Raw genomic sequence first — 22,497 nt, forward strand, 5'->3', positions numbered from 1 at the left:
AAAAAATGGCTAAACCCATATTTGTTTCTTTTATATCAGCGTTCTGACAAGCATGTATATACTCCCCAAGGGGGAGAAGGGCTGATGTTGTTCAAAATTATTTTTGCATCGCAGCATGTGAATAAATTCGGTCCTTAACCCTCTCCTAAAACCCAATTTTCCATGGGAGCAAGTGGCAGTCTTAACAGTACTCTCTACTATGCGTACATCTGTAGAATGAATGTAGTTGGACACCACTTTAACTGCCATGGCTCAATGCTGTGGAATTCTGGGAGTTGTAGTTTTTCAAGGTCCTTAGCCTTCTGGGCAAATGAGGTCTGGTGCAACACCAAAGTACAACTCCCACGAATCTGTGGATGCTCAACTCTCATGAAATACAGTGGCATAGTAAAATTGTGTCACTTCTACAACATGGCAAAATCAAGACTTGTTTGGGAATTTATTTTGAATATTTTCTAGCAGTGGATGGTTGGATCCATGGACATTGGGGATCAAGAGTATCTCTTTAATATCCAGTAGCATAGGAGTGTTGTGAGATTACAAAAGCTCTGCTGTGACAATGTGAGCAGTGCATTGATGTGTAGGAAAAACAGACTGAACACCTGTGGTAAAAGTGCAATTTAAGATGGAATTTCTGACTCTGATTAAATTATTCTTCAATATAAATGGATGTATTAGTTTCTAAATGATCATAATAGCCACTATTAGCTGTTAAAGAGTGCATATATTCTTGGGACATCCTGAACTCTCTATGATAGTCCCCTTTGTTGAGTGCATGTGTGGGTGTTTTTTTTTAAGTTGACTGCTCCATACACAGAGGTGTGTTTGTTTCAAACCTGGACTGTTGTGAAAGGCTTTCTCTGAGTCACCCTCACAGGCTAGAGAGCCTTCTTAGTGTTTGCTCCCACGCTCAGGTTAGCCCTCTGTGCTCCCCTTCCACCTGCAGGCAAAGACCTTTTTGTTCAAGCAAGCTTTTAATGTGTCATTTCTCACCAGGAGGCTCCTTACAGGAAAGCTTAAGCCTTTGTGTGCTTTTTAAAGATTTTCTACTAATTTAATGTTATTATTATTATTATTTTTAAAAAGATATGCTTATGATTTTATTGTTAGGTTTCTGTTGGTGAACCCTCTTGGGTCCCACTCTGGCAGCATATTGATAGTTCATATATTATTATTCCATTTGGGAGTTACTGGAGTGCCAAATTGGTCTTGTCTGCTGTAAATCTTGTTTCTGGATTGAGTAAAGTAACAAATATTGAATATCACTTGTCTGCCCTGACTTGCACTATACAATGAGAAATTGTGCAGTTCTTTTTAGGGTGTATCTACACTGCAGTTTGATCCCACTTTAACTGTCACAGCTCAATGTTTGGAGCTGGCATTTTATAAGATTTTTTAGCCTTCTCTTTCAAAGAGAACTGGTACATCACCAACCTAAAATCCCAGGGTTCCTTAACAGTGAACTGCGACAGTTCCTTCTTCACTGACATATAAAATCCAGATTATCTGATTTGAACTGGATTATATGGCAGTGTAAACTCTATAATCCAGTTCAAAGCAGATAATCTGGATTATATAGCAGCATAGAAGGGGCCTGAGGCCCCTTCCACACAGCTGAATAAAATCCCACATTTTCTGGCCGTGTGGATTCAGATAACCCAATTCAAAGCAGATATTGTGGGATTTTCTGCCTTGATATTTTGGGTTATATGGCAATTACTAGAGAAACTTTGAGTTTTGCAATTCTGTGTTTTGTTGTGGAACCACAATTTGAACACCTTTCGTAGAGTTGTGATAAAAGATAACATTTGTCACTCTGATTACATCAGCATGAGCAGCATAGTAAATTTGGAGCAAGGAGAGGAAATCCTATAAACCCCTCTCCCAATCCTTGGCAATACTCGTATCTACGTAATATAGGGCACACAAGGAAAAGAGGATGCCAGGGAAAGGGCAACCACTGTTGCAACCCAACCTTTGGCTATTCAAGAAAAAAGAATCAACACGCTAAGTAAACCTCTAAGGAGCCAAAGTGGTTTAATGAAATGCCTTTGGAACCTAATTTCCAAATGAACAACTAGGTGAGACAGGTGGAACTGATCCTATTAGGGTTGCATTTGGTTGCAGAAGACTTCTTTTGCCTCTTCTGATCGTATCCTTGCTTAATCAAATATAATATACAATACCTATGATAAAATTTCAGCCCTATTAGAGAGTAACAGGATGGTTTTATGCATTGGTTTCAATATTTCCAACTCAATTAACGTGGCAGAACTTTTTTTTTTTAAAGATGCATCTCTAGACACATTTCCCTCTAAAGATCTTTGGCATTTTCTACATAAATTTGAGTTACTGAGGGCCCTTCCACACAGCCATATAACCCAGAATATCAAGGCAGGAAATCCCACAATATCTGCTTTGAACTGGGTCATCTGAGTCCACATATATATTCCATTTCAAAGCAGATATCGTGGGATTTCCTGCCTTGATATCCTGGGTTATATGGCTGTGTGGAAGGGCCCTGAGTTTCCATGAAAATCCTTCCAAAACTCCTCTCAGGGCCCTTCCAGACAGCCATATAACCCAGGATATCAAGGCAGGAAATCCCACAATATCTGCTTTGAAATGGATTAGCTGAGTCCACACTGCCATATAATCCAGTTTAATGTGGACTATATACAGCTGTGTGGAAGGGGCCTCAGTATCTTTCCATAATTTCTGCATTTTTAAAAACTCAAATAAAAATGTGAGGTTAATGGAAAGAGAGGAGGAAGTGTAAAATGTCTTCAAAAATAAACTCAGAATCAAAACCTAATTAGTAGTTTGAGGTGAGTTTTCAGGGCATTCTCTCTTGACGTTTCACCCACATCTATGGCAGGCATCCACAGAGGTTGTGAGGTGTTGGGAAGGAGGCAAGTGGGGTTTATATATCTGTGAAATGTTCAGGGTGAGAGAAAGAAGTCTTGTCTGTTTGAGGAAAGTCTGAATGTTGCAATTGGCCACCTTGATTAGCATTGAATAGCCTGGCAGCTTCAAGGCCTGGGTATTTCATGCCTGCAGGAATCCTTTGTTGGGAGGTGTTAGCTGGCTCTGATTGTTTCCTGACTGGAATTCCCCTGTTTTTTTAGTGTTGTTCTTTATTTACTGTCCTTATTTTAGAGGTTTTTTAAATACTGGTAGCCAGATTGTGTTCATTTTCATGGTTTCTTCTTTTCTGTCGACATTGTCCACATGCTTGTGGATTTCAGTGGCTTCTCAGTGTAGTCCCAACACCTCACAAGCTCTGATGATGCCTGCCATAGATGTGTGCGAAACGTTAGGGGAGAATGCTCCCCCTGTGGCCAGAAGCGAGCCATGAAGCTGGAAATGTTAAAATTGCCTCTGTGTGTCTATACTGTATGTTGTTTGTCTGATGGCATTGAATGTTTGCCATATGTATGTTCATTGTAATCCGTCCTGAGTCCTCTTCCAGGTGAGAAGGGCGGAATATAAATACTGTAAATAAATACATAAATAATAAATGCTTCTGGAACATGGCTATGCAGCCCAGTGAATCAGGCCGTGAAAGTCTCTGACCACACATTGAACAAAACCTAATTACATCAAAAGGGGGGTGTTAGAAGATATTTCAGGGACCTCTCTAAAATATCTCATTACACACAAATATATGAATAAATATGTAGGTTTCTGCACTCCAATTCGTATTTTTTTGTGATGGAGCCTCGCTGTACTCAGTGGCACTTACTTCTAAGTAAACACGCCTAGGAATGAACTGCCAACTCTCTGGAAATCTATGGAAGAGTGTGGGTGCATCTGCACTGCAGAATTAATGAAGTTTGACACCACTTTAACTGCCTTGGCTCAATGCTGTAGACTCGTGGAAGTGGTAGTTTTGCGATGTACTAGTGTAGTTGCACCTTCAATCTAATGCTCAGGATCTCCTGGCTCATAAATTCTCGTTTTATTAGACTGACAACTGTGGCGCTTCTGTAGGACTTATCTGGGAGTAAACCCCATTGCCCTCCGTGGGAGTTGTTTCTGTTGGGCATCATCCTGGACTACTCAAGTCTAGATGTAGTCAGATAGATGATAGAGTTAGATTGAGGGAATCCTTTCCCTGTTTCCAAGGCATGCCTAGATAGACTTTACTGTGTTTCACTCTATCCTGTTTACGTCACATTCCTTACTTTGAAGTTAGTAGAAATGTGAATCTCTAGGGACAGTAACTTCTCATTGGTCAGAATGTCTTTTATGGCCCCAATAAACTGGACCATGAGGTTGGAACCATTTTGGTTCACTTTTCTCCTTTTGTTCTTCTAGCTAACAAGAAGCATCTCGCCATCTCTTCTGGCAAGATGTAATGATTTAGATGTTTGTTATTTTTCCTTTCTTATTTTTCCTTAGAAACCAGTCTAGAGTAGACTACACAGCTCCCAAACCTTTCTATCTACAATGGAATTCTTTTTACCTGAATAAATACTTTTTTGAACTTTTACTGAGACTCTGTACTCCATTGCCATCCTAAGTTGAAAGGCTTCTCTTGCTCACCTCGTGTTGCATCTTGAAGCTTTTGCTTTTGCTACTCTGCTGCATTTTGGTGCAATCTCCCCCAGAGAGGGTTGAATTGAGTCTAACCGCTCAGAGATTATCACAACAGTTTCTGAGTAGAGTTCCTGGGGCTGGAGGCCAGCATGAGAGCCTCTCTTCATTTCGGAAACATGACATTGAGGAAGCCACCAACAGCATCGCCAATTTCGGAGAGGAAAAACCGAGGATGTCCAAAACGTGACGAAACAGAGAAGGTCAGCGGGTGGGGAGAGAAGCGCCAAGGCGTGAATGGGCGCCTGATGTAATGCAACATGATAAACAAGCTTCCACCTCATAAATCATCCTTCTTTCCAGCCGCCGCCCTTCGGGGCCTTTCCCCCGCCCCCTTGCAAGCAGGGTCGACTGAAAGCCATTCAAAGAATCGTGGCTGAATGGGTTTCAGGATGAAAAAGTTGGGCGCCCTCCCACGCCAGGCCTTTTCAGGGCGGCGGGAGGGGAATCGGATTACATTTAACGGGATGAACTCGATTTCAGGAATATCCCCGAGGAGAGAAGGGGGTGGAGACGCTATCTCTTGAAAAGCCAGGCTCTTTTCCTAGAAATCGACAGTCCCAGTTTTCCACTGGAAAGCGTTGGGTCTTCAGAAGAGATGGGGCGATCCCTACGGATCTTAAGCCTCTCTCTTGTCTTCGGGATCCAATCTCATGGTCGTCAGCGAAGTTCCCTCCGAGGTAAGCCCCGGAGCGACTATTTGAGCTTGCTTAGTGTTGGAAATAGCAACCTCCCAAGCCTTTCACTATTTATTTATTTGTTAATGTATATATTTGCTAGCCTGTGTTCTACTTGTATGTTGATTTGCCAGTTTAACTGTGCCTCTTTGGTGTGGGAGGGGTTATAGACATGTGACTGTACTGAGCATGTTCAGACTCAGGACTCCATTTTGCTGTTAGGAGTTTTGCATCAGATCTCAGTGGAGGTGGATGCATATTGCTGTTTAGAGTCTTCAATGGATACAAGTATGCTTATGGACATCAGTGAGTACAAGTATACCTAAAGACTATAGACTATTGATTAAGAATGATACATTGTGCAGTGAGTACAAGCATACGTAAAGACTATAGACTATTGATTAAGAATGATACACTGTGTACTCAACACAGAGAGAAGCTACATCCTATCCATAACTGAATTTTAATAAGAAATGTGCCTGTATGGTGAATTAGTAAACAAGATATCTTATTTTTCAAACAAAACTTTGTTCTTTTTATGCATATTTTAAACTAAGAGGTTTCAAGGGAGTGTATATCTTTTGGGCTATTACAACTGCAACTTCAAAGAAACAACCATCCTCTGTTAATCAAATATATTTTTGTAGTGGCATGTCTTTGTTCTTGGCAGTCCAAAGGCATGGTTCTTCAGTTTAACAGCTGAGATAACTGTGTGCCATTACACGAATGCTTGTGAATATCACTTGTTCAAAGGGTTGACTTCTAACAAGGTCATGCTTTTTTTGACAAGTGGTTTTCAAAAGGTGGTCTCCACATTTTCATGGAAATTCATATTTGCCAAAGCGATGTGACATCATTTTTCCTTTTCAACAAGGTTATGGTTGCCATTTATTTCATAAAGTGTTATTGCCCCAGAGAGTGAATGCAGTAATTCCCAATAGTATCCTAATTTGTTACTGAGAAGAATTGTTAGGCTGAGAAGCAGGAGTAAAAATAATAGTGATCTGATTGGATTTAAAGGATCTGATTTGAAACCAGCTTCTCCCTGGCATTTCGAATGATTTGGGGCATTTATTCCTCATCCTGAAGGAATCACTGATGTGGCTGAGAGGAGAACCTGGCCTTTGAAATCTTTTCTCCCCAGTGGTGAACTTTCTTGACCGTCTATTGTGACATGATGCCAAAATCCCGGATTAAGCAGGATGGATGGAGCCAGGAAGGGCAGAAGTCAAAATGGTTAGTCTCCAGAAGGAGTTACAAGTGTATGTGGAAGAGTGACACAGAGACAGACAGACAGACATCCTGCCCCATTTGCATTTTCCCTTTAGTGATTAGATCAACATACTGGCCTTCTTCATTTGTCCTTTCAATTTGGAAGGTCACTTTGGGAAAGCTAAACTCGTCAAATCCATTTCTAAATTACAGTAACAGAAACTCCCCTTTCAGTTCAATGCTGTGAATGTTAATTCCCAACATTTTGTGAGACAGCTTTTCTGTGTGTTGAACTATAGCTTCCAGACCTCACCAACATGATTATGGCAGTTGTTCCCCAAAATAGGGACTTCTTTGTTTCTTAGCATGGCATTTATGGTGATCCCAGTGTAAATAAAGTTTACAGATTTTAAAGGATTGTTATGGCTTTAGTAAGTTGACTTAGTCAGTGTATCACTGTGTCAAAAAAGACAATTTCTACTAGGATTGCAAGTGGTCAAAATGAAACCTTCAAAGTTAATCTGAAGTTGTCGCAGACAGATTTTGATGAGAGGTTGATATTATTCTAATCTAATCTCATCTTCTTGGGAAGCACATTTAATTTCAATCTTAATTCAGGTGGACCATGTTCATCCAATTTCTGATCAGTAAAATGCTATGCAGAATGCACACCTAGAATGCAACCCTTGTGATTTATATGAGAGCAAGGTCCCCATGTCAGCAATGAGAAATGAGGAGATGTGGCTAGATTTCCTTTATTCTGGTGTCTGTGATTTCTATTGTCATGGATGGGGAACAAGAAAAGGGAGAGATTGAGAACTGCAACCAAGGATTGGACATGTACCGTCATTATTTGACCATGTCAGAATCAACCAGCCATGCTGGGTAGTCCAAAAACATATTTCTCCAAGCCCTGAGCTATATTTACTAAGGAAGTCTCTATTAGCTTGGCCTTTTTACTGACCAAGGTCTACTAGTTCCCTCTCTAAGAATCTTCTAACTGCAGAGCCATGAGTCAGGCAGGCAACCAACCTGCATATACAGTAGTTCAATCAATATCTAGATGAGCACCATGGCTATTATGATGAAGGGGTTATGCCAGTTATAATCCAAAACAAGGGCTCCTTTCACACAGCTGAATAAAATCCCACATTATCTGCTTTGAACTGGAATATATGGCAGTGTAGGTTCAGATAATTCAGTTCAAAGCAAATATTGTGGGATTTTATGCCTTGATATATGGGGCTGTGTGGAAGAGCCCAAGGTCTGCAGTATTTTGTTTCCCAATAAAGTATAAATGAGTTATCTTTTGAGACATTCACAAATAGGGCAGTTAGATAGGCCCTCCCCTATAGTCATGCAGTATGTGATATTCAGAGATATATTGCCTTTATGTGCAGTAGTCATATTTACTTCTCATGAAAAATTCATTAAGACTTCAAAGTATAAACTTCACATTGTTATTATCATCATCACCATTAGGTTGTGGTCTCATACTGATGGTCAATATATAATGTAAGCTAGGGGTATGGCCAGGAAAAGATCATGACATAGTAGTTTGAGGGGTGGACTATGACTCTGAAGGCTAGCCCACTGGGTGATTTTGGGCAAGTTGCACACTCTCAGCCTTAAAAAAACAAAACCCTATGATAGGATAACCATAAGTCAGAAACAACTTGAAGGCCCACAGCAACAAGGAAGGGGGCTATCTCTTAGTGGTGCTGTCACTGAAATGGCTCTATCACTTGCTATAGCAGGTGTAGTCACTGTAGCACTGGTCTCTCCAGTTTTGGTCTGACAGATTTGCACTAGAAGCTAGAGCAGTGGTCAAAAGCATGGAGCCCTGTAGCAGTTGTTGAACTGTAATGCCTAGCATTCCTACCAATGTATTACTCTGGCTAAGGTTTGAAGTTCTAGATAATCTATCATTATCTGCAGGGTTGCATGATTGTTGTCCTCTGCCCACCTAGTCTGAGCCCTGTTTGAATGTCTGTAGACCAGGCATGGGCAAACTTCGGCCCTCCAGGGGTTTTGGACTTCAACTTTCACCATTCCTAACAGCCTCAGGCCCCTTCCTTAGCGGCTGAGGGGAAAAGGAAGGGGCCTGAGGCTGTTAGGAATGGTGAGAGTTGAAGTCCAAAACCCCTGGAGGGCCGAGGTTTGCCCATGCCTACTGTAGACCCACCCCTCTTTTCCCAATTTATCTCAAGAGCCATAAGTCAATAGATAACATGTGCCTTCATGTCACCTATTGACCTATGGTGGCTCCATGACTTTGGTTTTCATTGGACATGGTTTTGCCTATTACTTCCTCTGAAATATAGTTTACAGCACCTGGTATTCAAGTACTATTTTCCATTCAGGTACTAACCAGGACTGACCCTGTTTAACTTCCAAGTGCTTTTTGTAACTTCTGACCCAATAAAGGGGCCTGTTGTTCTCACAACTTGCACATTTGAGAGAGCGTTTCATGCACAGACCACAACAACCACAAGTGGATTCCTCAATTTTTCAAAATCTCTTATTCTTCACATACTGTATTTAGTAGAATTTTGATAATAGCTAAAAGCCTGCATTTGTAATTCCTGAAAACCTATCTTGCTATCAAGTGGGTGGGATGAATTTGAGCCTGCTTTATGGGATTATCCTCATGGAGCTGCTGTACATTAGCACATATGTGGTAGGCATATATTCTAATTTTTGATGATTTTTTTTGTCCCATGACTGTTAGTGATAACAGTTTTCCCAGGTCAATTTTATGACTTTCTTTCAAAACACCAGGTATCAAAGTGATATGCTTAGTGGGTCTTATTCCAGGGTGTGTGTGTGTTTATGTGCCAGAGTATGGAAAAGTTGCTTTTGCAGACAACAACTTGGCATCAGTTAGTGTCCAGACTGGTTGGGAAGGGGTTCATTGAAGGGTTAATTCAAGGGTTAACTTTGGAAAGAGCAAGCTATAGTCAAGGTGGAATGTTAGGTGGGGAAAACATTTTTGAAGTACAGGGTTTCTAAAAATGTGTTTGCAGACTGGCTGCAAATTCTCTGGGTGTGACTAACTCTAAAGCGATGCTACAGTTAATCCTAGTTAGACAAAACCCACCGAATCAATAGGATTCACACATACATTGATGCAATAAGGTCTCTGGCTGGTGATGATGAGAGTTACATGTCTGTGGATTATAGGTTCCCCACCACTGATTGAAGGCCCCTTTACACTGCCATATAATCCAGAATATCAAGGCAGATAATCCAGATTATCCACTTAGAACTGGATTATCTGAGTCTACACTACCAGATAATTCCCTTCAAAGCAGATAATCTGGATTTCATACAGTTGTGTTGAAGGGCCCTGAGACAAATTTGAATGTGTTGTCAAGGGACTGTATGGTCATATTCCAGAAGCATTCTCTCCTGACCTTTTGCTCACATCTATGACAGGCATCCTTAGAGGTTGTAAGGTCTGTTAGAAAACTATGCAAGTGGGGTTTATATATCTGTGGAAGATCCAGGGTGGGAGAAAGAAGTCTTGTCTGGTTGAGGCAAGTGTGGATGATGCAATTGGCCAGTTTGGTTAGCATTGTCTGGCCTTGCAACTTCAAAGCTTGGTTGATTCCTGCCTGGGGGGATTCTTTGTTGGGAGGTGTTAGCTGGCCCTGATTGTTTCATGTCTGAAATTCCTCTGTTTTCAGAGTTTTCAGAGTGTTGTTCAACATTTACCGTTTAAGTGGCTGAGGGGGAAAAGGAAAGGGCCTGAGGCCGTTAGGAATGGTGGGAATTGAAGTCCAAAACACCTGGAGGGCTCAAGTTTGCCCATGCCTGGATTAGCCCATAAATCCTCTTCCTTTCCCATCTCTTTTCTCAGCTTGAGAGGCGGCAGCGCGGAGTTCGCGGGCGCTGGTGACACTTTTACAATCGAAATATATACGGGTTTTTATTAGCTCTTGGGGGAAACCCGGAGGCCGAGGGGATTTTTGTTGTTGTTGTTGTATTTGCTGGCTCGTAAACCCTTTTATTAGAAGCAGTGAAGGGACGGCGGGGGGGGGGGGGGGGGGCTTTGCTTTCCTTTTTGCGACCTTCGGGTTTGGGGTTTGTGTGTACGATGAACGCAGAATGTGCCGACAACAATAATCCTGGTGTGTAATACAAGAACGATTGCATTTTTTTTAGAAACAAAGGGAGGAAGGAGAAAAGAGTTAATCATAACAATAACCGAAGGGAAGACTTTGACCATTGAGAATTTAATGCTCATTCGATTCTGTTTTGAGGAAATCTTGTGGGACACGGATACGGATTTAGTTGGTACACTAATAACAATTTTTTTGAACTGGATTATATGAGTCTATACTGCCAGGTAATCTAGGATAAGAAGGTAATCAGGGATTAGATTCTGGGATATAGGGTAGTGTAGATCCAGCCTAGGTTGTACTCCGCATGGAGTCACAAGGAGAGGCTGGTTGTTGTTGTTGTTGTTGTTGTTGTTGTTGAAGGATATTACTGTGTTGTCGGAGCCTTTCATGGCCGGAATCACCGTGTTGTTGTGAGTTTTCCGGGCTGTATGGCCATATTCCAGAAGCATTCTCTCCTGACGTTTCTCCCACATCTATGGCAGGCATCCTCAGAGGTTATGTGGTATATTTGTGGAAGGTCCAGGGTGGGAGAAGGAACTCTTTTGTCTGTTGGAGGCAAGTGTGAATGTTGCAGTTAATCACACTGATTATCATTGTAAAACCTTGCTGCTTCAAGGCCTGGCTGATTCCTGCCTGGGGGAATCCTTTGTTGGGAGGTGTTAGCTGGCCATGATTGTTTCATGTCTGGAATTCCCATGTCTTTTGAGTGTTGTTCTTTATTTACTGTCCTGATTTTAGAAGAGTTTTTTTTTGAAAGCATGAAAATGAACAAAATCTGGTTACCAGTATTTAAAAAAACCCTCTAAAAACTATTATTGTTACTATTGTCACCTGCAGGGACAAAGCCAGAAAAAAAAATCGGGAGGGGGGGGGGGGTTGAAACTTTTTTCCCAGCGGATCATAACGCACAATAATTTAGAAATCAGGCTCCATCGATAAACTTCAGTGGACACTCAAGACAGATAAACTTCAGTGGACACTCATGGGAATTTGGTTAACCAGTTAAAATTCATGAGTAAACCAGTCCCCCCCCCCCCTAAAAACCTGAAATAAACTAACTCCCCTCCCCTTAGCTACAGCCCTGGTCACCTGCCTCTCCTTGCAACTCCACGCTGGGTACAACCTAGGCCCCTTCAACCCTGCCATATAGAATCCAGATTATTTGATGGATTACATGGCTGTGTAAATTTATATAATCCTGTTCAAAGCAGAACATGTGGATTATCTGATTTGATAATCTGATAATCTGTAGAAAGGGCCATAGTTAACACCCCCCCCCCCCAAAGAAAGAACTTTGCTGTCCTTTGCCCACCTGGTTTGAGCGCAGAACAAAGAATAAAACACAATACTAATAAGAATGTAAAGTTGTGTAATATGTCATGTGTTGTTGTTTGAATGTTATGGTGAACTCTTATATTTAATTTTTTAAAAAACTAGTAGAAAGCTTAGAGTGAAAATAGTGGATAACATATAGAAATAGTAAGTATATATGTTTTAAGTTAAGTCACTGATAATAATATGTATGTACACAATGAGCCCCGGTGGCGAAGTGTGTTAAAGCACTGAGCTGCTGAACTTGCAGACTTAATGGTCCCAGGTTCAAACCCCGGAGCGGCGTGAGCGGCCGCTGTGAGCTCCAGCTTCTGCCAACCTAGCAGTTCGAAAACATGCCAATGTGAGTAGATCAATAGGTACCGCTCCGGCGGGAAGGTAAGGGCGCTCCATGCAGTCATGCCAATGGCCACATGACCTTGGAGGTGGCTACGGACAACGCCGGCTCTTCGGCTTAGAAATGGAGATGAGCACCAACCCCCAGAGTCAGACATGACTGGACTTAACGTAAGGGGAAACCTTTACCTATGTTTTAAGTTAAGTCACTGATAATATAATGTATGTACATAATGCCAGAATTAACTGGTTGATTTACTAACGTTGATAGGCATGTATACATCAAAATTATTGTTACCTGACTCTATCTGCTATGATTTGTTGCTGTGTTAAGTACCATAACTATAATAAACTGTTTTCACACACACAAAAAGAATGTAAAGTGGAAAGATAGATGCACCCAAGGAGACTCCTTGCCCAAGGGAAAAAATCCAAGCCGAAGGGCAATGATGCCTCTTCTTTTCTCTTGTCTTATCTTGCAGACGATCTCCCGCCGGGCGCTTTAAGGCGACAGAAGTATTTGTTTGATGTCTCGACCCTCTCGGAGAAGGAGGAGCTGCTGGGAGCGGAGCTGCGGCTCTTCCGCCAGGCGCCGGGCCCTCTTTCCCCTTCCTCGGGGGCCGAGGCGGGCCTGGCCCGGCTGCACGTCTCGCCTTGCCTCCCGGGCCGCGCCCCGGCCTCGCGGACCTTGAGGGGCCTGAGGGCGCGCCAGGAGGGCCAGTGGCTCGTCTTCGACCTGTGGCCCGCTCTGCAGCACCACAAGCACCACCGCCTTGGGAGGAAACACCACCACCAGCAGCGCCTGCTCTGCCTGGAGCTGCGCGCCGTCGAGGGTTCGCGCTCGCTTTTGGACCTGGGTGGGCTGGGTTTGGGCCGGGCCGGGCGCGGGCAGGAGGAGAAGGCGCTGCTGGTGGTCTTCTCCAAGTCGAGGCGGAAGAACCTCTTCTCGGAGCTGCGCCCTGAGAAGGAGGCGAGGAAGAAGGGCGCCCGGCGGACGCGGCGCACGGCCTACAGCAGCCGGCACGGGAAGCGGCACGGGAAGAAGGCCCGGCTGCGGTGCAGCAAGAAAGCCCTGCACGTGAACTTCAAGGAGCTGGGCTGGGACGACTGGATCATCGCGCCCTTGGAGTACGAGGCCCACCACTGCGAGGGCGCCTGCGACTTCCCGCTGCGCTCCCACCTGGAGCCCACCAACCACGCCATCATCCAGACCCTCATGAACTCCATGGACCCCGGCGCCACGCCGCCCAGCTGCTGCGTGCCCACCAAGCTCAGCCCCATCAGCATCCTCTACACCGACGCCGGGAACAACGTGGTCTACAAGCAGTACGAGGACATGGTGGTGGAGTCCTGCGGGTGCAGGTAGCGGCCCCGCCTCGCCCTCGCCCTCCCGGGAAAGTGGAGGGGAGAACGGAAGGAAGAGAGCCGCGCCCCGAGGAAGAGGAGGAGGAGGAGGAAGAAGGGAAGGATGCCAGCAAGGAGGAACTGCCAGGGCTGGCCCTGCGGGAGGAGAGCCGGGGAAGAAGCGCTCCCAGGGGAGGGAGGGAGGAGCGCACAGACAGAGAGGACCTCTCAGCCAAGACAAGCCCTCTTCACGGGGATCTGCAGGGGGCTGGACGGCAAAGGCTTAGGCCTCATCCACACCATGAGAAGCTGTTGGACCACAACTCCCAGCTCCCCCCAGCCTAAAGAGCTGACACCTGAGAACACCTGCTCTGGCCTTTGCACTGTTCAAGGCCTACAACTTCCCTCTTTAGGGATCTTCTAGCTGTCATTCTGATGCAGTGGTGCCCAATCTATGGTCCACAAGAACTATAAAATGGTTCGCAGCCTCATCTTTACTGCTACAGATAATAATACAGCCCAACCAAATTTTTCTTCTTCTTCTTTATGTCTTTGTTTTTAGGCTTGTTCCTGGGGTTATTTGGGTGCTTTTTTTAAATTTTTAAATTTTCATTGGATAGACCACATCAGCTCTGGATTATTAAATATGGTTTTCTGTGGGTGAGCAGATGGCGACTACTGGACGGCATATGTGTTCTGTATCAGACACTAGAGTTGATGTGGTCTATCCGATGCAATGTTCTGAATCAGCACTCCAAATAACCAAACCGAATCTAAAGTTGACCAAAAACTTACTTGTAACTCTTTTGATACTAATGTTGGAAAGTGGTGCCTGGTCAAAAAATGGTTGGGAACCACTGTTCTAATGAGTCAGGCAACCAATTCAGGCCTGGGCAAACTTCGGCCCACCGGATGTTTTGGACTTCAACTCCCACAATTCCTAACAGCCTACTGGCTGGGTTGCTGTGGGTTTTCCAGACTGCATGGCCATGTTCCAGAAGCATTCTCTCCTGATGTTTCGGCCACATCTGTGGTGGAATCCTTAGAGGTTGTAAGGTTGTAAGTGGGGTTTTTATATCTGTGGAAGGTCCAGGGTGGATGCCTGTTGGAACCAAGTGTGAATGTTGCAATTATTCACATTGATTAGCATTGAAAAACCTTGCAGCTTCAAGGACTGGCTGATTCCTGCCTAGAGGAATCCTTTGTTGGGAGATGTTAGCTGGCCCCGATTGCTTCATGTCTGGAATACTTCATGTCTGGAAGCATGTGGACAATTTCAGCAGAAAGGAGAAAACCATGAAAATGAACAAAATCTGGCTAAAATCAGGACATTTAATAAAGAACACCAGTCTGAAAATGGGAATCGAGACATGAAACCATCAGAGTCAGCTAACACCTCCCAACAAAGGATTCTCCCAAGCAGGAATCAGCCAGGTCTTGAAGCTGCAAGGCTTTTCAGTGCTAATCAAGGTGATTAATTGTAGCATTCACACTTGCCTCCAACAAGCAAAAGTTTTTTTTTCCACCCTGGACCTTCCGCAGATATATAAACATGTTGTTTTGTAAGTCTGTAGGAAGCTACCTTTCTACTCAGTCAGTCCATTTGGCCAAGGTAGTTGTTAACTCTGACAGACAGGCAGAGCTCTCCACAATGGTGAGAGCAATGTTCCCCTGCTCTTAGGGCATCCAGTGGTTTTCACACTGACCATTTAATGTAGCTTAAGCCATGGCAGTCAGACAAGGACCTCCCACAAAGTGCACAAAAGAAAGTTTTTTTTTTTGGGAGTGCCTGTGGTTTTGTATAATCATCCTGCAAACCTCAAACTACTCCCAGGACTTCCTCTGTAGTCATCTGTACAATTGACACAACTGGTTGGAAACAACATTGGTCAGTGTAGATGGCCCTGTTAGCTTGGAATATCAGTATGAAAAGGCATCGTGTAGCATCTTGGAGACTAAATGGAATATCTTGGTAGCAGAAGCTGTGGTAGACTTAAATCTAAATTTCAGTGTATCAAAACTCATGCTACCAACATCTTCTCTCACCTAGGATGCATGAACTCTAATTAATGCAGTTTCACACCACTTTAATAGCTATGGCTCATTGCTATGGAATGATGTGAGTTGTAGTTTGGTAGTTTGTAGTAAGGTGACCACACTCTTTGGCACAGAAGGCCCAAGGCCTTGTAAAACTGCAACTCCCATGTTTGCATAACACTGAATCATGACAGTTAAAGTGGTGTCAAACTGTATTAATTCCACTTTAGGTCATCAGATGTATAGAGAGGAGTGCCTAGATTTAAGTCTACCTAGGTTGATACTGGAGCCCCAGGTGGCGTAGCGGATTAAACCATTGAGCTGCTGAATTTGCTGACTGAAAGGTCAGTGGTTCGAATCCGGGGAGTAGGGTGAACTCCTGCTGTTAGCCCCAACTTCTTCCACCCTAGCAGTTCAAAAACATGCAAATGTGAGTAGATCAATAGGTACTGCTCTAGCAGGAAGAGCACCAACCTCCAGGGTCGGACCCAACTAGACTGAATGTCAGAGGAAAACCTTTAACTTAGGTTGATACTACCAACATCTCTCATCTTTGATGTAGATTTAATGCAGTTGAACTGCCATGGCTCAGTGCTATGAAATCACGAGAGTTAGACTTCTCTGCCAAAGAGTGCTGATACTTCAACAAACCGCAACACCCATGATTCCATGGCATTGAGCCATGGCCGTTCAAATGGAGTCAAACTGCATTCATTCTACAATGTAGATGCACCCTTTGTCTCAAAGGTGCTACCAGATGCTTTGTGCACATGCAAATTGTGAGGCAGCCCTCCAACCCGCCTGCAATGTCCCTGCACATGCACAGCCCCCTCCCTGGACTGTCACTCGGCTTGACAAAGTTCAGGTTCTGTTTTCTCTCTTTGTAGGCTGACGGTGGTCTCTTTCCCCAGTCGTGCATAAAGAGGATGCGCGAGGCCCTTTCCAGAGAGTAAGGAGCCTCATGAGGCCCTTTATTGTGGAAACCTCAATTGCAGAATTTGAGGAAAAGGGAGGAGAGAGTTAGGAAAGTGGATGCCATATTCCCTTTGGACTAGCCAGCCATACACAGCTTCACTGCTTTGGGTGTAGACAAAGGGAGCATAAGTGGGCAACTAAGTCCTTTGTCTCTTTAAAATATAAATTATAGCTGTGGTCTAGATGTAATGACTGTTAGGACAGGGGCAAAATAAAGGCAGTGCTCCCCCCACCCAAAAGAACTCTGCTCTGTTAGATGAGATTTTGCTTCATTCTCCAAATATCTAGCATTACAGTTATTTCAGCTTCAGCTGAGCATTTTGAAAGACAGGGTCTGGCAAATTTACCAAGGAAATGTAACACACAGGAAATATGAGTTCTAAGAGTGAACAGTTTGCAATGTCTCAATCTCTGTAGCGCTACACACTGGGTGTCTGAAAGACTACTTTATTTGACCTGCAGATAGAGAGGCACCTAGCATAGGGGTGGGGCGGAGGGACAAGTAGAGAGGCCCTGTTCCATATCTGTTGTACAGAAACATTTACCAGATTGGAACAGCCAGAAGTAGGTAAAGCTTGGACATGTCATGTCTAAAGGATTAAACCCTTGTGCTATCTGAACTGCTGACCTGAAGGTTGGGTTGCTGACCTGAAGGTTGCCAGTTTGAATCCAAAGATGGGGTGAGCTCCTGTCTGTCAGCTCGAGCTTGCGGGGACATGAGAGAAACCTCCCAGTAACACATCCGGGCATCCCCTGGGTAACGTCTTTGTAGACGACCAATTATCTCACACAAGAAGCGACTTGCAGTATGTTCTCAAGTTGCTTCTGACACGGTAAAAAAGTCATGTCTTTGGATGGCATCTCCAAGAATCCACACATCATATTGACTGGGGGATTCTGGGAATTGTAGCCCTATCCATTAAAGATTAACCAGGTTCCTTGGGTAACAGCTTGTGAGGACTCCAGAGGCAAGCAAAGAAAGTAACAGAGAGGTAACCCAAAAAAAGGTTGTTTAAAAAGTAAATTCTCCAAGTGCTGGATGTAAGGAAAGTCATGACCATTCCATTCAGTGATGCTTATGATGGATTTTCCCTTCAGCATAGGGCAGGAGGTACATTCAAGAGAGTTTTAAAAAGAAAAGCACCCTCTTCTTCTTTATGTCTTGCACCAGTAATCCTGTGTGTAGAAACTCTGTAGAAGTGGCTGCCGGATGCTTCATTATTCTGAGCTGGAGTCCATCCAAGAGTAAGAGGTTTCAGGGGAAAATACATCAGCTATGCAGTCCTTTCAAGAGGTTGTTGGGGTAGGGTCAAAAAAAGAATAAAGAGAAAGAAGAGGATGTACAGTGCTTCCCCTTTTAAGTATGTGTGGACTCCTATTCTTACAACTGTCTGATGGTGCAGACTTTTAAGAGTCACCATTGGAAAGAACAACTGCAGAAAAAGAACTCGTCAGACCTTCTTTTTTCAAAAACCCAAACTACAGAAAACAGTGTTTTTTTGCTCTGCTGTTACATTATGAGATAATGAGGCCGAATAGGTTTCACACTACTCCTCCCCCATGCAGTGTTTGATTCCAGGCTGTAATTACCAGTCGCTTGGCCTTTAAATCTTAGTAATGAGAAGCTGCAAAAAGTTCCCAAAAGCACAGACAAAGCAAGGGTTGCTGGTTTTTTCTTTTTTTCTTTAGCGTGAGTGTGGAAGCGCCTTTTAATTTCAGAGTTACCCAGTAAAAAGTTAATAAGTTCCAGTTCAAGCAGATAGGCAGGTGCCTCTTCGCGGTGCAGCAGTATTAATGCGGTGGATGCAAATATGACACTGCGGGAGAAGCGTCCTGCCAGACGTCCACAAATATGGCTCTGCAGGCAAAGAGAGGCACTTCTAAGCATTCCTGAGGTCCATTAGGAGTTTCCTCCCCTTCAGTGAGTTCTGGAGCAGTTCAGAGTCTGCTCGAGGATCTGATTTCATTGTGTTGCAAAATGGCTGGGGAGCTGAAGGGGAGAGTATGTGTGAAAAAAAAATTAAATAGATGAGTATAAATAAATAATATAAAATGCTAAAAAAGGAAAGTTTTGGCCAGGAGCAATATGTTTTTTAATGCACACTTTGGTTTGGATGCACTGTTGTTCCTTTGGAAGATGTAAATATTTCTTTATTTAAACAGACTGCAAAGTGCAAAAAAAAAAAATGGAGGTGAACAATGTGCATTTCCTTCCCCATCCCGTGTCCAGAACATTATATGCACTCGAATGTCTAATATTTTTCTAAAAATTTATATTTGAGCTGTACAGAGTTAAGCATTAATCAAGTATTTCCTTTGTATGTCTGCAATGTTATCAATATTTTTTCCTTTTGAAAATGTTATTGCAGGATTTAAAATTCTGTGCTAATAATGGAGAACCTTTCTTCTTCTTCTGTTGTCTACCTCACCACCTTGGCAAGGGCAAAATCCGCAAAGAAGATCTGCCTCCCATATTCTTGCACAGTTCTTCCTCATGTCAATGACACTTGAGCAGGAGGATCTTTCAGCTGTGTTGTTTTTAACTCTAACAGGATACTCCTGTACACATTTACTTGGGAGTAAGCCCTGCTGAACACATACAAATAGGATTGCACTGTAACACTCTTTGAGGTAAATTGATATCTAGAACTTTTTTTACAGTATACTTTTACCGGATCGTACTAAAAATGATGACTGTATTATTAAACTCTTTCCCTCCAAAGTCATTTGCTATTTTTTTGTTCTATTCTGATTAAATAGTATCACATTCTTTTATCTTAACGGAATGTTGGCTATAATATCTAAAATGCTGAAACAAGCACCATTTAAAAGCATAGTCTTCAAAGTATTTCCTACTTTAAATCTTTTCATTTTCTTATGAAACTCTTACTAGAAACTTTTAAAGATAACTAAGGACTTCATTATGAGTGGAAGCTACATTTCGTGGAGATTGCTGTTTCCAAACTGCAACACACAAGTTATAGTTTGTGTCTTTGATCAATTGGGGAAATTTCAGTAAACAAGAAAATATGTATAGTTGCACTGGATGCATATTTATATGTTATACTCTGTAGATGTTGAAAATATTACATATACTATTAATATTCATTAACATTTTACATTTAATAGTTGTCATATAAAAGTAAAGTATATATGTTTGAAAAAGAACAATTACCCTTATCTTCAACATGGTAGATTGACTCAAAAGACTTGCATTGGGATGTAAAGCTCAAGAGCACAAAGGTTGTGCCAAAATGATTTTAGGGAAAGCAGAGGAGATAGGAAACATGACAACCTGCTGTATGTATAGAAGGGGTTGGGAGTATGGCATAGTGGATTACAACTCTGAAGAACAGTATTTGATCCCCACTCAGTTATGAAAACCCATTGCATGACCTTGGGCAAGTCATACACTCTTGGCCTGAGAAAACCTTGAGATAGTGTCACCAGGAGTTGGAAATGGAGAGCCAGTGTAGTGTGGTGGTATGAACATTGCAATATGACTCTGTAGATCAGTATTAGATTCCCATTCAGCGATGGAAGCCCTCTGGGTGACCCTGGGTGAGTCGCACACTCTCAGACTCAGAAAATCCTGTGATAAGTTTGACTATAAGACTAGAAGGCACATGACAACAGAGGCAACGGCAGCCTATAGCATCTCCAAGCAAACTTAGCCACAGTACTCAATGGTGGGGAGTCACTGGCATCTCCATGTATAAACAGCTATGGGACCACAGTTATCCAACCCTGATTTATAGACGAGATCAAAGCAATAGATGGAAATTAGTAAATGGCCTGTTTCCATTATTTCACACATATGACTAGGAAGTCTGGAGAAAGCTGGATATGTTTGTTTCCATTTGAATTTGAAATGAATAGTTAATTGTTTAATTCTCAGTAATTTTATTGGGGTTTAGGCATATTCAAAATGGACTCGCTGTGTAGAAGTAAGCATGCTATTACAAATAAATATCTTTCATAGATACATGAACTGGACTGAAGAGAGTTTACCCAGAGTGAAGAGCTTTCATGTGGTTCATCTTTCAAACTAAAAAATGAGCAACATTTGCAACCCTATTTATAAACAGGATGACAAGAACTTCACATTAAAAAAAATGCCATAGGAGAAAGCTGAACAGATTCATTGATCAAGATCTTTGAGTGCTCCGCTCCTAAAGACTGGGTTTGAAGGGCCTGTTCAGCTGAGCATGAATTAAAGCCGCATCACACTAGAGCTTGGATCCACTTTAAATCCACTTTAAATCCACTTTAGGGAAAGGGGCTTTAAACAACTCAGTCAGATAGGTCCTGGGCCTCACTAAAGTACAAGCCCCAGGATTCTGCAGGAGGCAGAAACCAGATTTTACGTGAATTCATGCTCGAGTGTGATGAGGCACTTAAGAGTTGCCACCACTCATTTCCTGGCAAGTTCCATGCCTATAACATCTACATGGTGAGCAAGTAGAAAATGGTCCCCAACCTCTTGGAAATAGCCACACTTATTGAATTAGGAGATACCAATGGAAGAGGATTTTATGTGATTTGTTTTTCTATCAGGCTTTAATACCCAGTTTTAAAGTTTATTTTCTTAAAGGGCTGGAAAAAACTTAATATTTTTGAAACCGCAAATGTGGGAAAGAGCAAAACGGATAGATTTATCTCTCTTATGTAAACCTGCCTGAGGGAAAACTAGCATAAAGTAGAGATAATGATTGATGTGTAGTATTAAAACACTGTCAAATAGGGTAATAGGAAAAGATCAGATATTTGAGCTTTATTGATTAAGTAGGGATGGGCACCAAGAAGTTCTGAATGTCTACAATCAAAAACATTTTGTCAGCTTCCAGCCAAACCCAACACCTGTTAAGAATTAAATGGAAGAACTAAGCATGTTCAGTAAAAAAAATTAATAGATTTAAAATTCTTTATTTTAGTAGTCTGTGTCCTTGATTTTTAAAAAATCAACAATTCTATAAAAACTTTTTATTTTAAGGAAAAATATATGAGGAAACATCTGAGGAGAAAAGGAGATGCTTATGCAAACATAGTATTACATTTTCTACAATTTCCCATGAAATAAGAAATAATTAAAATAAAAGACGATTTCCAAGCTGATTAGGATTGAAATATCACAGTATATATAAAATCTTTTTATTTCTGGGTAGACAGTACTGTACATTCTTTTTCTCCAATTTGCAAATCAAAATACTGTATCTTCCATTTCAAATTCCTTTACTCAGGTTCTTCATTTGACTCCCAGTTTTGTCCATATGTGGAAATAACATACATAATATTTTTTCATAGTACCATGCTTGCCAGAAGAGGGAGCATGACTAGATAAGCGTGAAATCGATAGGACATCCCTAATCGCATCACAGCACATGAAAGTATTAATCAAGGAAGCCATTGCCCTGAGTTGGCAAGACTTGAGCAGGGCTATTGATAACAGAATGATTTGGAGGTCTCTTCTTCATAGGTTCGCCACACATTAAAGTTGACTTGACCGCAATTAAGAACAACGTAAAAAGGATATCCATTTCTTCAAGAGGTACACTGTACACAAAATTATCCTAAAATTGAGAGTTTAAAATTAAATACAGTGCTATGTTTTTCCTATCTTCTGCATAGATAATCTCCTCTTCCCTCCAAAACCCCTTTAAACATAACTCAAATTGCTTGAGATGTGGAAAAAGGGTCTTCTCCTGGGCCAAAAACAAGCATCTCAGAGTTTTCCCCACACCTCTGCTGCCTATTCCAATCCCTAAAGACAACTTACAAACCAATAAAATGCTGATTTGCATGAGCAAGGATAATGTAGCCTGTCTTGCTCTTGTATTAGGGTGAGTGAGTCTCCTATT

The 22,497-nt window shown here is 42.4% G+C and overlaps 1 protein-coding gene across 1 annotated transcript in view; it reads left to right on the forward strand.

Annotated features, from left to right (window-relative positions):
- The window catches only part of gdf6 (growth differentiation factor 6), a 30,091-nt gene extending 10,671 nt beyond the window's left edge, over nucleotides 1-19,420 (forward strand). Inside the window, exon 2 of the mRNA XM_003219500.4 lies at nucleotides 12,766-19,420. Coding sequence (XP_003219548.3) covers nucleotides 12,766-13,649 — 884 coding nt within the window. The 3' untranslated portion in view covers nucleotides 13,650-19,420. The remainder of the gene's footprint in view (nucleotides 1-12,765) is intronic.
- Nucleotides 19,421-22,497: the final 3,077 nt, after the last annotated feature.

The sequence above is a fragment of the Anolis carolinensis genome, chromosome 4 (genome assembly GCF_035594765.1).
Source record: "Anolis carolinensis isolate JA03-04 chromosome 4, rAnoCar3.1.pri, whole genome shotgun sequence".
Taxonomy (NCBI): domain Eukaryota; kingdom Metazoa; phylum Chordata; class Lepidosauria; order Squamata; family Dactyloidae; genus Anolis; species Anolis carolinensis.